This window comes from Lagopus leucura, unplaced genomic scaffold (assembly GCF_019238085.1).
Source record: "Lagopus leucura isolate 7727_CA_CO unplaced genomic scaffold, USGS_WTPT01 Super-Scaffold_100002, whole genome shotgun sequence".
NCBI lineage: Eukaryota > Metazoa > Chordata > Aves > Galliformes > Phasianidae > Lagopus > Lagopus leucura.
In genome coordinates this window covers 76,479,028-76,496,953 of record NW_024962263.1, presented here as the reverse complement: position 1 = coordinate 76,496,953, position 17,926 = coordinate 76,479,028, and the positions used below count along the sequence as shown (strand labels likewise).

General features: G+C 39.9%; 1 protein-coding gene across 4 annotated transcripts in view; it reads left to right on the top strand.

Moving 5' to 3' along the window:
* The window catches only part of TRPS1 (transcriptional repressor GATA binding 1), a 210,658-nt gene that overhangs the window by 125,666 nt on the left and 67,066 nt on the right, over positions 1-17,926 (top strand). For 3 of the 4 annotated variants that reach the window (XM_042869970.1, XM_042869972.1, XM_042869969.1), the window contains one exon: positions 12,148-12,207. The exons of the other annotated variant lie outside the window; for it this stretch is intronic. In XM_042869970.1, coding sequence (XP_042725904.1) covers positions 12,148-12,207 — 60 coding nt within the window. The remainder of the gene's footprint in view (positions 1-12,147; positions 12,208-17,926) is intronic. 4 annotated transcript variants of the gene reach the window in all.

Sequence of the window (17,926 nt, the reverse complement as noted above, 5' to 3'; positions counted from 1 at the left end):
AACTGCCCTTTTTGGGATCGATGTACCCTGTCTCCACACGTTTCCCATTGCTACCTATAGCATATATATGAATTAAATCATTATTACTAATATAGAAAAGGATTAAATGATGTTCTCTGGGAAAAGCACATGCGAAGAATTCTTGTTATTACTATAGCCCATTCCTCCAGAGGTGGCCTGTTGTTTACTGCATGAAATAAGCAGTTAACTGATGGCAAATATGATCGTACAAGTGTTGGTTCCCACATGAGAAATTTGCTTTAGAGATTATGTTCAATTTTTTCTTTCCTTTAATGTGGAATATGGGACTTTGAATCATTGTAAGGTCAAAGGCATGAGAAGTGATTTACAATATGCATAAGGAGTTAAGTGACTGTTGTATAAAGTAAATGAGAAAAAATCCTCTCATGAAAAATTAGTGGCATCACCTCTGGAAAAATAATGATCATGCAATATATGGCTTTCTAAGCAAATTGTAAGTTAATATGTCTTTTATTTTCCGTGAAAGCTAATTAAACTTTGACTTTGTAATGGACATTTTTAAATCTGCTAGCATAGGTGTCACTTACAGAAATACAGTAACTACTTCAACATAATAATCTAATTAAAAATTAAAAAGTTAGTTGCAAATTTATCAGAGCTAAAAATGTCATGTTAATTGAGATATGAGACTTAATTTACCACAGAGAGAGAGAAAACCTGGATCTGAGGGGCAAATATTCCAGAAACATTGTGACTCTGTATTAAATCTAGGAAGAGAGTTCAGAGCTCAGGACAGGTTGGCTTCTACCTGAATGTCACCTAATTGCAGAACTGGGAGCCATGAATGTAACTCTGGTGTATAACAGAGCATGTAACTCTGGTTTGTAACAACCTCAAGATCTGAAATTGCAATTCTGATATTTGAGCAAAAGAGACAGAAAGGTGGAAAGTTTCATTAAAGGGCTTTGACTCAGATGAGAAAAAGAAGATCTCATACTATGAAGATGAACAAATTAAGGCACTAAACCAAGTCCTGGTGACTGAATGAGTGGCAGAGGAAGCCCTAGGCAGAGGATGTGGAAAGAAACAAGCCCAGCCAGGGTCAGACTGCAGTACATGACTTCATGGAAGGGAATTTCAAGCCTAATAAAAGCCCTTCACGGTAAGAAGTTGACAGCTGGGGATGCTGTCATCTGAAGAAGTCTGAAATATTTTGTTGAACCCAAGAGACTAACTCCCAGGAAACTGTTGCATTACAATTTATGGGACAGAAGCAGTGGATTACTGAGTGCTGGAGGGAAGCTTGTGTTACAGAAGTGCTGAAGAGGGTGATGGGTCAGATGGCATGTTCTTTAAATTGTAGCATCCAAGCGTTTGTACTGAGAAACCTCTGAGCCAACATCAAGAGCTCACAGTATCAAGTTAATGTGTCACCTGAAAAGAGAGTAAGTTCTCTTCCTGTAAGAATCAGATAAAATTGTTGAGGTGCAGGAATTACCCGGGCCTTGTTTATTTTTTTTATTTCTGCTTAATAGGTTAATGTTTTCCTGGGAGATTACAAATCTCATGCTCACACTTCAAGATACTGAGCATTTACTGCTTGGCAAAATGCAGTTTCAAACTCATAGCAGTGTGTCAACTAGCATGATCAGGTTTCATCTGCACATATTACCAAATCCACCAGAAGTAGAAGGAAAATATGATACAATTTGTATCATATATTTGGTTCTCTCTTTAGTTAAGTTAACTTGAGTCCCTGGCATCAGTCTCTGGTGTTTATAACATGATAGGCATGGCCACAAAAAAAAACACCCACTGTCAAATCAAGGATTTGTTCAGTGGAGTCATTTAGCTGCACAGTGATGGAGTCCTGGGCAGGTTTTTGGAAGATGGTTCCCTCTTTTCACTCCCTGTAATGGGTGGGCCCTGTGACCTTATGAAATTGTGTTTGCTTAACTCTATATAGCCTTGCATGTGAAGATAAGAACCTGCAGAGCTGCATTAAAGCATCGAAGTGGAAAAAAAGGGAGGAGAGGACAAGACGTGCTTAGATATAAATCTTCATTCCTTTTGCTCAAACAGTCTGTCTGAGAGGACATCTGTTTTTGCATATCTTCTGTTCTTTATTAAAAATAGATGTAGATGTTTATTGTCTGCCTCAGAACAATAAAAATAATAGAAGCTGATGTGTTTAGTAATACACTGGCTTGGGCTAATCACACACTGCTGATGCAGGAACTTAGATCTTAGAGATACTGGGCTGTATTTTGTCAGTGACAGGAACAGTGCAAATTGCAGGGGAAAACAGTTATAAAATTCAGAATTGTTCGTTGTACTTGTTGGAAAAAGTGAAGATGTTTTGGGTTCTCAGCATGTACAGATCACTCAAGATTAGTTCAAAGTGAACGACTGAAACTGCCTTGATAGTACCATAGTGTCGTTAGGAGATACTGAGTGCTTATCAAAATTAGGAACACGCAGAAGGAGTTACTGCTGTGGTGTGGAGCATAGAGGGAGGTTTCTGAACCACACAGCAGCAGTTAGGGGAAGGCAGAAAATAATGGGAGCATGGGGAGGGAGACAAACTTTGGCCCAGTGCTGCCTGCACTGTGTGCCCACTGTCAGCCAGTACACACTTTCGCCCCAAGAAAGTGGAGTTGGAAGAGCATGGCTTGAGCAAATGAGAAACCAGGGGACTGAAGGTTGAGTGGTCACTGTGACAGAGTAGTGCACTATACTGATACTGGAAACTCTGCCAAATGAGTGCAGTTCACCTGTTTTACTTTCCTGTGTAGGTGTAGACCGAAATATTGCAGCCTGTACTTTCCAAAGATTTTAATCTTTGGAAATCTGCAACTACAATATAAAGTAAATTACTGTTGCTCTTTATGTGATGAAAATTAGAGATTATGTTTTGTCTTTCTGCAAATCAGCTGCAGATGAAGCACTGAATAGGGCTCCAAAATTAACTTTTTTTAAGCTTAGATCATCAATTTTAGGATTTCATTTTTCCTCTCTCATAATTATAACATTATTTAACCAAAGGAATCATAGTATTTAAGACATTAAAATAATTTTGGTTACATCAGAACATTATGTTGGTCCTTCAACATATGTGCGTACATGCTAACACACACGTGTGAGTTGTAGACAGGGAGATTGCATTTACTGAGATGCGTGCTGCTATTATGTTTCCTCTATTAACTGTTACCAGATCATGTAAAAATAAAACTTGCCATAAGAAGACATTAGCTCTGGCTACAGAACTGGAAACCCATAAATTTTGCTTAGGTTACAGAGTCTTTTGAGGCTGACTTTGTAAGGCCCAGAGGAGGACCTGGGGCAGTACCATAAGCTGCACTTTCCCAAGTCTGAGAGACCTTTACTGTTCAAGCAGTGCAAAAGCTACAGATGCAGATGCAAATACTCTGGAATGGTCTGGAGTTGTGTGAATGAAATATGCATAGGGAGAACAGAGGAAAGATCAAGAGTTAAAAAGAGCAAAATATGGAGGTAGAGAGGAGACTTCTATATTACGAGGGTCGTCTCTGGATCAGCCAGTGTTCAATCCAAGCCCAGAGAAAATGATCATTTCTGAAACAATAGGGCATACAAGAAAAGACATAGAGCTTCTGTTTCTTATGCCATTCAACAAGATTTAGAAGGAAATGCAGCCAGAATTAATGGTCATTACCTGATGAAAACCAGACATCCTTGGGAATAGTCTCATACAATCCAGGATAAGGCTAAATGCAATTAAAAGGACTCCACTGAGGCCAAAATGGCAGAGGAGCCAGAGGAAACAGATGGATCTTGAAGTGTGGAATCATCATCATGAGGAAAGACTTTTTTTTTTTAATAGGGAAAAAAAAAAGAATTCTGGGTTAGGTAGTTAAAGCAACACGTGTTCGCCTAGAAAGCATAAACAACTTTAAAGTGACAATGACGCTCATTCTACTGATTACTTGTAAAGGGGAAATTCCTCTTAAAAGTTACCTGTGAAATGAGAAAACAGTTGTCAGAATTGCATGTGAAGAGCTTTATGAATTTGCTTCTGATAGGCAAATGACAGAATGACAATACGATTTAGTAACTTATCCAGTATATTAGGATTCATGGGCTACCCAAAAGTTTTGCCCTCAGGCAAGACCTGTAGTAGTTACAGGAAAATGATTTATGCTTTGTAATAAACATTACTGCTCAATCTGTTTGATTGCTCAATGGTTAAAGTCCCCAAAGAAAAGTCTTTGACTCGAATTAGGACTGCCATGCTTTATCTGTCAACTTTATGTAGTACTGTAAAAGTCATTCAGCTGACAGAAATACCAGCAGAATGTTTTATAGATTTTGTTCATATGAACCTTTGTATCAGTGAGGAGAAGCAATGGAGCTGTGGTGCTGTACGGCAGGATTAAAGTTGCGTGTAGATGAGTAGTTTCACTCAGTGGTTCACTGCAAATGAACATCTGGACTACATATTGGTTCCATGTGTGCAAATGAGATCAGCCCAAATAATGACCAGAATCAATCAGGCTTCAGCCTAAAAGTAACTTACACTGGTACTGATTTGTTAGACAACCAGAATTGGCAGCACCTTGCATAATTTGGCACCAATTGACAAAGATTAGACTGTTTTGGGGCCTGACCAGTTATTAATTTGCCCTCCTTCCCTCCCCCCCCAAATATTTTGAAAAGTAAAATCAGCTGCGGCTTATTTGTCCCTGCCCCCTCCTTTTCATACCAGCCCTAATTGTTTTAGACAAACAAGTGAGCTTGTGGCCTGTTCACTTTACACAGGAAGACATGAATTCTTTGATCCATACAGTATTCTCTGGTTCAACCTTGGAGCTATTTACTAAGGAGATTTATTTGCAGACAGACAGTAAAGCAGTTCTTTACAAATGGAAATGAGTTCAGCTTCTTTGATATTTTGGCTCAAGTTTCTTCCCTCCTCTAGGAGCCATACAGTGAAACAATTAATATGTACCTGCTCTGGGTCCTTGTTTTTTGGAGAGTAGCACAAACAAATGGTTAGAAATTGCTCAGATGTTGCACAGAGTTTTAAAGTAGAGTAACACCTCTGGACATAAAAATGAAGTGAAATTCACCTTGTGCTGATTTGAATTCCAGATTCACAGTAAAAACCAAATATATATTCAGCATACTGCTGAGTTTACTTTCACACAGTTCCAGAGGTGCTGTCACTGAATGTGCTATCATTTTGTTAGGAAGTGTTTTCTTTGTCCTTTGGCTTAAGAAAAGGGAGACAGTCAGTCTGGTGACTGAGAATAAGAAGACCTGAATGTTTCTCTGTCCTACTCTCAGTAAAATAAATGTAAAGCTTCTAAAGGCAGTGAAGCTGCAGTGATGCTGAATTGTTGCATGGGAGAGGAGATTTGGCACACCTCCCTCGTTGGTCTCCTGGCATGTTGCAGGGTGCTTCCTTCACCTCACTGTAAATTCAGGATTGGGTGTATAAATCCCAGGAAGAAACAAGAAATGGATTTTAAAACATGTACTCCCCTCAAATGATTTTGATACCCTTATTTTTTATTCTTTGCTAATTAAGCGGTACTTCTTACAGTCCAGTCCCAAAAGATCTGTTGTTCTCTTTTAGGGATTGCTTCCATAAATTGTGACATACAGCACTCCTTAGGAACAGGGAGCAAGGAAACCAAAACTCCAGGTGGAAATTAAACAGGCAAAAAAATAATTACCTGCTCAGGTCAGGAAGGCTAACACTCCCCTGGCAAAAGTGTGAGGGAATCTTTAATGGTCACAGGTGGTGGAAAACTTCTGTGACTCAAACCAGGAGCGAGACATCCAGCAGACAAGCGGCCCCTGGTAGCATGCTGGCTGATTTTGCTGATGTGGGATCAGGAAACAGGCAGAGAAACTTGGTGCACCTCTAAGGCTGTACCCTGCTGGGCGTCTCAGCATCGCGCAGCGATCTTTCTCTCCAGCTCTTGCCCCTGCCTGACCTCGCGTCGCTTTCAAGTTGAAGGGAGATCAAACGAGGCGGCTCTCGGTGATCAGGATGTTTGTTTTGTTTCTGTGAATGGGCACTGCTTGTGATGTGCAGCTCATGCTGTAGGGATAACTGCTCACTCTGGTGAGAGGTGCTGGGTCCTGGAATCTGTTCTGGGAAAAGTGATAACGAGATTATCAGGGATCTTTGAGCACAAAACTTATTTTATCCTAACAAGCAGGTCATATTACTCTACTTACTGCATTCCTATGGTACTTTTCTTAAAATAAACCTCTGCTGTATGTGCATAAAAACATTCAAATTTGTCCGAAAATGTTTTCTTATGTGCTGCCTCAATTAAAGTGTAGGTGTAGAACAGTGACCCTTCTATCTTACCCGAGAAAAAATCCTGCTTATAACTGTCACTTTTACTTTTGACTGGTCGTATCTGGTTTGAGAGCGTTATTAATGACGTCCAACTGACATAAATTTCAGTTTGTGGGGGAGTGAGACGTTTCTGTGAGTGCTGTGCCATGTGGATAGCATCAGCCTGCCCAGAAAAGGACAAAGATACCATCGTGTGCTATCCGTAATAAAACCAACCCTTCAAAACTCTTACTACCCCAATGCAAGAAGCAGGCTTTCCGTACAGTGATGGCATTTGACAGTGAATCACTAAGCCTTCTTTTCCCATCATCTCAGTATTCATTATGTTTCATGACAGAGAATAAAAGAAAGGCTTTTTCTTCATGGTGTTTGTGCCATTATTGTGATGTTTGTAATCAGTAATTTGTTTCTTTGAAGGGGTATATTTCAGTCTATGGACATGCCTTGCTGTGGTTGATTTTTTTGTTTGACTCGTTTGTTTTTCATAATGAAAATGCCTTTTCATGTGGGACTTTTTTTTTCTTTTGTCTCTTTTTTTTATTTAGTGAACGCCTGAATGATGCTGATGAATGGTGATAAGTAAATGAAATTGAAAAAAAAATACTAACAAGCATTAAAAGAGGTATCCCATTTTATAGCAGTTTGGAATTGTTTTTTACAGTTCCTACTTTAACATCTTAAGGATGGGGAAATGGTTCCTGTGCATCTGAACCCAGAAGGAGCTGCTGTGATCACTTAGGTTGGTTTGATGGTTGCAGGATTTCCATATAGTAAATCCTGAATCAAGCTGCTACAGTCTGATTGCACTGGAACGTATCTTTTTAAAGATGGACGGTTCAGATATCAAAGAGAGCAGATTATAGGAATTCCCAGTGGTTTAGGTGTGTAGACGTAAACCCGGTTTCAGTTACAGAGGGAGCGTAAGCGAGGTTCAGAGCAGACTGAATTGCACAACCAAAGCCATTAACGCTGCGGTGATGCTTCTCTGTGTTGAGGGGATATTTCTTTCCATCGTGTTCCCCAGGGGTTCTCCAAGATCATGGCTCCTTTGACATTGTAAATGCTTTATAGCTGCTTCATGTGGTAAAGTTCAGCAGAAACAGTAGGCCAGCGATACCATCATCTGCTGTATAGCTGTGCAGCGTGTTCTTTTGCAGCTCCTCCCAGGGAGCATTTGCTGTCCAACTCTGGGCTCACAGGCGCAGTTCAAAACAGTAGGAATTGCCTCATCCTCAGAGATTCTTGAATCTTCTCCCTTGGTTGTCATCTCCCGTCTGGCCTGTGCCAGATAACCACTCATGTAGTTGTTCTCTTCAAAAGCACCCAGAAAGAAATTTTTGTTTGGCTTAGCTTTTGTGTTCTTAAAATGATCTTTCAGCAAGTAAAGATCTGAAGAAATGAGACTGACTTAATTGATACATTATGGGATATGATGTGCATATGGATGTATGTATTGTGAGAGAGAGAAAAAAAACCATCCCTCTGCAGTTGCACTTCTAGATGCGGAGTATCCCAACTTTGTGGAGCGTGGGGAGGAAGGGGGAGCAGTGAACTTAACTTTCTGCCGAATGACTTCATGAGGAATTTCCCCTGTGGAGTCTGTCACGGGTTGGACTTGTGTCCTTGGAAATATTACTTAGCCCTCTGTTATATTTTTCCATTCAGAAAAGGGCACTAAAACCACCTTTTTTTTTTTTCCTAAAGTTGCTTAGAGAAACTAGGTGTCTGCAAATTTTGTGTTGCTTTTCAAGGGAACAAGAACTAACTGAATTTCATTTTTTGACAGATCAGATCAGATTTTATAACTGTGGCTTGCCACATCTTTTGCCAAAATGTAAGGTTGTATGTGGAAGCTGTGCACGTCCACTCATGTCCTGACAGGAGGACTTCCACCGCCTGCCTCTGGCCTCTGGTGTGTGGCTGTTGCAGTTTCAGTGGTAGCACCACACCAGACTGTCTTTCAAAGGCTGTGTGCTCATCTGCAGGCTGTCCACAGGGGGTGATAATGTCACCTCTCTGACAGCCTTCATCTACGTATTTGTTATCTACTTCTTGGAGCTCAGCTTAAGCCAGTTTGCTTTAAGTTTAGTTTTGTTTTTCTCGATGTCTGTGAGACCAGAGCTGATATTGGACACAAATAAAATGTAGGATACCAGGAAGATTTAAAAAATGCCAGGTGTGTAGTGATGAGATGCAGTCAGAAGGGAGGATCATCTCACTGCGAAGGTGAGAACTGGACCCTGAGACGCATTTCATTCCTGACCTTGCTCTGACCAGGCCTTTCCAGATGAGATGACCCTAAAAGCCATCATCAGCTGCAGCACCACCCCACCTCCCAGCTGCTTGCATGTGCAGGAGGAAGCACTCAGCAGCTTGAGCAGAATTGTTTACCAGTCCCTGTGGTTTGCACATCCCATGTGGAGAAGCCCTGGCCTATGGTGCAGCAATCAGGGATCTCCAGGAGGTGTGGCTGAGGCGTTTTGGAGGAAAAAGAGATAAGTCTTTGTTCTTTCACTTCTTGTTTTAGAGGTTTTCTTACAAAATGGTTGCTCTTCCCACTAAATGACGACCTCTTGTTCCGCACTTTAGAAATAAAAATAAAATTTTGGAAACGTAAGACCTGGTATTCAGGAGGAAGGCAGATCCTGCAGCAGCACAAGGTTAGGGCAGACAGCTCAGGAACTTCCAGACTGGAAGACTGGTGTGGAGCTGCTCAGAGTGGCCAAACCTCAGAGCTTCCAGCAGTTGTTGAGAGCTGAATATTGCTGATTCTGTTCCTGAGCTTTAAAGTCACTGATTCTGGGACCCATGGTGTTTATCCACCCTAGCTTTTAGGGTACTGAATTTGGTACCAAAGTTCCTAAAGTCTGCCTCACTCCCGTATTTTTAGCAGCTAAGGGCATCCTGAATTCAGCTACGGAGCTACCCTAACAGCTCTGCCCTCTATAATGGGAAGAAACAGCAGAGCCTCTCCTTTTTCGGCCTTACCTTCATACTTTATGGGATGCATTGCGAGCAAGAGTGCACCACAGCTCTGTGACCTTCATCTTCCCAGTGATAACAGCCTTCCTCCTCCTTCCACCTTTGGTCATAAAATAGCTACCCATGTAAATTGGTCATTTATTTTGATACGTTATAGGCTGCTCTAAGAACTGGAACACAGGATGCTGGCTCACTCGGAAGCCAACAGCAAGGTGGGTAGTTGAACCCTGAGCTGTTCTGCAGCGGTGGGCACATCAGCAGCTTTGCTTTTATATCCTGCTCAAACTAGGTGGCCTGCCAGCTTTTTTAGGCAGGTCTATTGTGATAGTTGTTCACAGTTGGTACTGTGAAGTGTGTCGCTTTTCTTTTCCAGATGCTCTGTGCTACCAAATAAGGGGAAAACATGTGTTTCCCAATGCTATGATAAGTCAGAGGTATAAGTTACAGCTTTACCATATTGAGAAAGGAATGCAAAGGCACCCTTCTCTATCAGCACAGAAAACGTTTATAGAATTCGGCTATAAGACATGGCAATATTCACTGAAGCAAACTGTATCAGCGCTGAAAAGCAATTGGGGCCTTCTCTGTCTTGTTGATTTGCTTTTTAAGTTAAAAACTATTTTTACTAGTTAGATTTCTCTTTAGATACAATTCTACATTTTTTTCTTTTTTCCTTGGCTAAAGTCTCTCACAACTAAAAAAAAGAATTATATCAGCTCATTTCAGTTAGCTTCTGCTTTTGTATAACATTTTCTAATTTTTGTGCACAGCTGAATTTAGTTTAGTTAATAATAAAATATCCAAAACAGGGGGATACATGAAAATGAATCTAATCTGTTCACCACTTTGCAGTAGTTTATTTTTTTCCTTTTCAGTATTTTTTTCTTGCTTTGGTTTAGTCCCTTGTCTGAGAGGAATAAAAATATCCAGTTCTGTTACCATGCTCTCCTTAAGCAGGAAATGAGCTTAAAAAAAAAAGGCATTATCAGCCAAATTAGCTACACAATATGTTGCTAAGTTTCTCATTTTCAGATAGCTATTAAATAAATAAAAACAGAAACAGTGATTGGCACTTGGAAACCCAAATAACCATGAAATCTGAAGCATTTCCTTCTGCCAGAACACTGTGGATGCTGGGAAAATCCGTTAGCTTGCTTCTTAACTCTGCATAAAAAAGCTTAGACAAGAGAACGAGCTTGAGCATTAGCCCGTAGTGCTCCACATTTTCTTCAGAGCTGGCAGAGTTTGCATTGAGAAATGCCCTCCTGGCTAATGCCAGTAAGTTGTGTAGATTGTAGGTACGTCTGGGTGCTGACCTGACCTTTACTACCTCGTGGAGGTGGCTCTCCAAGGAAGACGTCTTTTCTGGAATGTTGTGGTGATGCTTCTGGGGCTGAGAAGCTGTGTGGGACTCACCAGAAACGTTCCAGCACATCTGTGGTGACCACTACCACAACCACCAGAACCACCAGGCTCACCCTGGACCTCTCTGGCCAAGGCCACAGCTCTCCGACCTCCAGCAAGACGTCCGGTCACACATTGTGGTGTCGGCCTCTATCTGTTTCCATCTTGGTGGTTCTTTGATTTGCGCATCTGATGAGAACTTTGGTTTAGAGAGGGAGGAGATGAAGACCAGGAATCCTGAGCAATCCAGAGATACAGTGCAGCCTACAGCCAGATGTGGTGATGGATGCTGCAAAGAAAGCATTTTCTTTTTGAACTGTCAGCACTGTCTGTGGCTTGACGGAATATTTTATCTTCATTTTAAACTTTTTACTCATTATTAAAATATTTAAATTGGCTGGTATGAAATGCTGTAGGAGTAAGTAGGAGTTTATTTCAGGGCAGCAGCGCTTAAAAAGAGCCCCATAAGCACAGCCATGTACGGAGGCGACAGGGTATCGGTCCAGAGGAAAACTTACTGTCAGTGCAAATGTAATCCATATGTTAAAACTATAGAAAGTTTTTGTTAGTCTCATGGTTTGGCTAATATCAAGGAATGTTCCCTCTTGGGAGACTTAACTTTTAAGATCACGTAATGATAAGTGCTGTAATAAAATAATCTTTGGGGGTGATGTTAGAACTGGAGCTTTGGTTTTGAAATTATGTTCCATATTGATAGATAATGACATTAGTTGACTTGGGGGGCAGTGGGGATTGGTAATGACTCCATCTCACGCACGGTAAATACAAACAGCTCTGACACTGTGGTTTAAGGAAGAGAGATCTGCTGTTTAAATGAATGTGCCACAGGTTTCTACCTCAAGAGAACAGGAGCTGACAATTTGTGAATGCCATGCTGTACTTCCTAAGAAAGCAATGTGGCTATTCCTTGTTTTTTGCAGGAATGTCAGTCTGTCAGTAGCACTGACATGCTAGCATTGCAGTTCAATGCAAAAATGGGTGGTTGAAAAAAAATAGCTAAAAAACACAAGCATTTTCTTGTCTCTATGTTTTAAGATAAAATTTTCTCTCTGTTCAATTTTGCATAGTTCTAAGTCATACTGAAATGAGGTGCAAATTTACAAAAGGAACAGAAAATGGCTGCTGTTGAGATAAGCACGGGAGGAGGGGGTTGTCCAGAGAGCAAGCAAGAAAGCTTTGGGTGTAGAAATGACTGTGATACAGTTTGTTTCTCTGAAAATCAGAGTAGGGTGAGACAGGCTGGGATCAAGGCCAAGTTTTCAAAACAGCTCAGGGGCACCTAGATAAAGTGCTGGATTTTGGATTATGTTGTACTCTAAGAAATAAGGCAGTCAGACTATGAGGGAATTGGTGAGAGCTGAGTTCCATTGCAAATCCAAGTGCATACTACTTTCTTCCTCCAGGCTGCTATCAGTGATCAGCGAGAGACTGTGTCCAGTACAAATGAGTCCAAATATGCAAGGGTAAGTCTATTCCTGAAATAAAGAGGTTATACTACTTGACACTGTCCAGTCTAGCTAAAAAAAAAATAAAAAGGTATTACACATTACCATATTCCATGTATATGGCTTGTAGTTGTTCATTCTGGCTAGCTGTGATGTTCTTCAAGGATGGAGAGCTTTAGCATGTTGCTTGTTGGACAGGGAAACATCTTAAAACACACACAGTGCCACATGCAAATTTTTTTATGAGAGGTGGTGATATCCCTTAAATCTCATGAGTGATGCAGCTTAGCACTTGTGGTTTGGGATAAAAGAGAAATAAATCATTCAAGCAACTTCAGCCAATTTTTTTTGTGTGTGTGTGTGTGCTACGTGCCATATATCCTACATATTTGCTTCTGCTGCAAATTCCGGTGATAGAAAAATACACTAATATTTACCAAACAACTTGATTACATTTGACACAGTAGGTTTATACAATAATTTCTTTCAGCTACTTTCTGTTTAAAAAGAAGGAAATCCTTTAGCAGGTCATCAGCGACTTTTCTGTACCTCCTCAACAGATTCTGTGGGAAACTGTTGGAAGATTGATTATCAAGATTAATATTTATTTATTTATATTACCACAGTTCCCTTTAAACACGTTCCTCTCTTTTGCTATGAATTGCATGTTAGAAAAAGCATTTGCACTCCCAACTGTTTACAGTCTGCAGTACTGCTTTAGAAAACTGACAATCTCAGTGAATGCTGACAGATAAAAAGTTTGCTACAGCTTGTAGCTGCTTCAGACTTTTTGCCTTAAGTGCAAGGAAAGTGAATTCAGGACACACTTCTGATATGTTACTGCTAATGTTGTACCTTTTTTCTTAGCTTCCATTTTAAACCATGTTAACAGCAACCTTAATGAAATGGGACCTCAAAAACAGAATACAAGCAAAGAAGATGCTTTCCTTAGGACATTGTAGCAATTATCTTACAAAAATGCTCTAATATTTTGTTGTTGATCAGACAAGAAGATTGGATGAGATGTGTGTATGCACATACCAGCCTAAAATTTATTAGGAGATACACAATATGTTTACATATTTCACTGTTTATATTCATGTTTGATAGTGTTGCTCTTCTACACAAAGTAAATTTTACAAAAGTATTTTAAGAGGTCAGATGCTAGCACTGGTCATGCATATCTACTGTTTTTATTACAACTGCAGAAGTGACATTTAACCTAAGTTTATAAGTATTTTTTCACTGTGGTATTGAAAGTCCATTCGGAAGTAAAAAGTATAACGTCAGTTTTATAGAGAATAATAAATTACTTGTATTGTCTGTATTTGCATTCAAAATATTGAGAAATGTGTTTGTTTTGTGATGTTATTGTTCTTGCTAGACTTGTTCTTTCTTCAAGCATGAATCACGTTAAGATCGTGTCATGGACACTTCAGAAAAAATCCTTAAGGACAGTCAAATTGTGGGTCTGTTACTGCAAACAAAATAATTTCATAGAAAGGACAGTGAATGTATGCCTGAGGTACAGTAATTCATTGAATGGCTGTTCCTTGTAATGCTGTGTGTCATTTTTAAATCCTAAAGGTTTAAATTTATCCAAAATATGCTAGGTGCTTCCCTAACACAGTTTCCCCGTATTTTTATATCAAATATATGCAAAGAACAATTATATTTGCACATTTAAATGGCATCTAAGAGTATTCATACATTTAATCTAAGTAAAGATACAGTTTGTTGACTTACAGATTATTTTACAGCATTTCTGTGGGATTTATGTCTGCTTGATTTTAAAGTAAATGTTTTTGTAAATGCGAACTAAAGTAAGAATCTAAGAGGAAAGCTGCTAGGTGGACGGTTAAGTTATTTTCCAAAGCAGTGATTTCTGAAAGCCGATAGGTGCTACCTCTTTCTTCCTCTCCACTGAATTGAATCATTTGCCCACATTCCTCTGGATCATCCATCTTCAGACAGTAGACATTTTCCTGTGTTTTAGTGCATCTTTCACTCCTCCTTTCTCTCCATCATCCTCATACTGCCCTGATATTTATTTGCAGCTCTCTGTTACACTATCAGCAGGAAACAGATCCATCACACAGTGAGGTTATAATCATATGTGGGTGTGTGTCCCTATTCTTCGCACATCAATGTATTTGGGGTCATCTCTTGAGAAGTGAGTTGAAAACAAATCGCACTTTCCTCCCTCTGTGTGATTAAAACCATTTTATGAAAAAGAGTAGTCAGTGTTTACTGTTGAAGCAGTCTGAAGTCAGTAACACAGCACTCCTGAAAATGCACATTAGTATTTCCATTAAAAATATTTGTCTAAAAATATGCCCAGACCATATCAATTTATCTGCTACTAAACAGTGTCATCACACGATGTGTCCACTATTTGTCATGGTTCTGTAGGCCATATTAAGTAATGATTTATCACTGGCACGTTATCCTTCTAGTTCAAGTTATTGGCTAAATGGTGCCTGTGAGTGTCTTTACTATCTGCCTATCAGGGTCAAAGTGCAGGTTCCCAGGAGATAAGTCTCTGACTCGAGTGGCTGTTTTGCTGTTTAGAAACTTGAACATTATCCTGAGATGCCACTTTCCCTTCCTGCTCTGTTCTGAATTTCACCTCTCGCTTTACTATCTCCGCACAGTGAAAGATCAGGCTACAAACCTTCACCCAAGTAATTTCCTAAGAAACACTTGACATCAGTAGCTGTGAGCAGCAACAGAGACCAGTCGCACTCAGACTGACTTTGTCCTGTCGAGATGGCTGTGAAGTAACAAACATCATCCTGATTTGACAATAAATTGTAGCCTAGAGCAGCAGTGCCTAGGCATGTGATTTAGAAGAACTCTTAACATGTAATGTTTTTTTGGAGTGTAGAGCAATAAATGCCATAATTTTGATTGGATACCACCTGTAGGGAGAATAAAAGCAGGATAATCCTGACTGTAGGCCTGTGTGACAAAAGGCATTTTGTCTGATAAACATAAACAAAAATTGGTTTATAGACAACTTCTGTGAAACAACATCTCGAACTGTTTTGGCTTTTGGCAACCTTGTTTTGCTAATGAGATACCAGTGGAAACAAAGGCTATATCTGTTCCTGTCAACTGGAACTGGTAATAAAAAGAGACATAAAGATGTGGAATTAGAACTGTGTGGGATTTTGGAAGTGAAGTGGTATTTTCCTTCTTTTTTTACTTAATGAGGAGCTTATGTCTAATGTGCTTATTCTCTGGTTTAGGTTATGTAGTCATCAGTGGAAGGAGTCCCTTATAGAAATGTAGGAACTGGATTAGATTTTTCAGGATGCAACTGATTTTTAACCGTTTAGGTTCTTTCTCAAGCTCCTATTTCATCAGCATGCTGAAAACCAAAGTCTTGAACTCTCATAGAAGAGAAGGTGAGGCACTGAAATCTCTGATGTAGCTTACCTTTATCTGAGCCTCATATGGGTAACCTTTGGGATGGGGCAGCCGAACTACATGAAATGTTTTAAATAGGGAGGTAAAATATTAATCATGATACTGTGCTGATTTCATTTGTCTGTAGAACTATTCATGTTCTGTTATTAGGTATTGATGCTTCAAAACACATGTAATTTTACTTCCAAAACTACTGCCTTCACATAACTATATGGTTTTAACACTTCATCATAGAGGTAAGTTTGTACACAAACAACAGTTTCTCAGCTGTAGTGTCCTTCTCATATCCTGGCATTACATAGTGTCTTTAGTTTAAAAGGACTATCAAACTGTTAAAGAAATTGCTGTGTTGCATCAGGCTGAAGGCCCCTGGGTTCCTTAAATATCCTCCTCATTGTGTCCACCTTTTGAGGACAAAGCTGGAACAGGGTGGGAGGCAGGTGCAAGGAAGCCCCACTGAATTACCTGGGCAAGAACCTTAAGTAGCAGATTCTCACAGTTAAGCGGGAGCTGGGAATGCAAATTACATGAATACCTCTGTGTTTTAATGCAGCCTCCATCAGACACCCCTGCATGAAGTGACATTTAACATGGTGTATTTTGATGTCAAGTGTTTTCAACTTTTTCCTGTTCCTCAAAAATGGCTGCTAGGAAATGGCTATTTCTGTCCCCTTACATAAAATTACCTTAACGTCATCCCTTACCACTGAGGCCATCTGCCATATTTTGGTAGTATCAAACTGCTTCAGATCACAGAATGGAGTGGTTGCATTCATACTGCTTTTCTGGAGGTGGACCTTGATCCATGCTAACTCCTCACAATTGCTTTGATAGACAGAATAGGAATCATCTCAGTGATTTTTGCCGCAGCTGAACAATGTAGATAACAAAGTTCCAGTATCTGGAAATATTTCCTGGCTCTTTCTTGCAGAGAGTTTATGGTCCCCATAGAAGTCTCACTTACGTTGATGGGATTTACAAATATATTGCTCCCTTGGATTTAACTCATGGTCACAGAGAGATTTCATTGACTTATGTTTGTTATATGGTATTCAAATGCTAGGACACAACCAAGCATGAAATTACCAAATGAACCCGCTGGTTAGAAAAGAGATTGTGAGTGATCTTGTATGTAATCAAGCACCAGTTCTTGTTGAGGGCAAAGGGGTGAGGGGTTGAGGACAATGTCCGTGAATTTGTAGGTGGAAATGAGCAAAGTTACGGTGGTGAATCGGGATAAGAAAGTGGAAAAAAAGTGTACTTTCATGGAGTAATTATGTACACAAAAGCACATTTTCCATTCCTTTTTCCCCCATTCTATGCTTTAATTTTTCTTGACATTGGATCCATTATGGTATCGTATGAGTTTCGTCACAGAAGTAAATAACAGCTTGTTTCCTTGGGAGCGATTGAAAAACAGAGTAAAAACAGCACTTACTGTTTTTGAAAGTTGTCAGATTGTCATGGCAGTGAAGTGTTGCATCATGTTGTCATGACAACTCAAATTATAAAAACTGATTTAAAGAGAAATAAAAGCACTCTTCAGTGCTGAAAATCATGCAGCTTTAAAGGGTTCAGTGTTTTTTTTTCTCTCTCTTATTCTAACTCCCTCATGTTTGCAAAGAAGCGGGCAATATTCATTCGGGACTCTCACCAAATAAAGACTTGCAGGGCACAGTGACTCGAGGAGCTGTGGACCAGACCATCACCATCCAGAACTGGGGGAAAGCCAGAATGGGATACAAAGGGGTATTTATTTGTTTTTCTTTTTCTTCTTCTTCACTGTTTGCGCAATTTTTCATTCAAGCAACTCTTCACAATATTGTTAAGCTGAACAGATACCACACACTGTGGGTGCATCAGGGATAAAGAGAGGTGAGACTGCGGTGTGTTCAACCTGTTTAAAGATTCCAGTATGATTTCAGGAGCCCTCAGCCATGACCTGGTTCTGTTTCTCCATCAAAATCAAGAAGCATTTACTTTCTGTGCCAATGGCTAGAGAGCAGAAGTAGGTTAGTGCTCACCATTATTGAAGTCTCATTCTCTCTGCAGAGTGTGCTCAGAATGATTCAGACTGTTTAACAAAGAGTGGGAATGAGCTGCAGAACCAAAAGAAGATAAACAAACAAACAAAAAAAGGTAAATCACGCAGTTTGTCAGTTTCTGTGAGGTAGCTGTCACAAAAACCAAAACACTGACACTAAACTGCTAAACAGCAGCAAAACCCCTTGCTTGAGCAAGGTCAGGTAAAATTTGATTTATCACACTGCCTTGGTCTTGTGTACTTGTAACACAGCTTCATGCA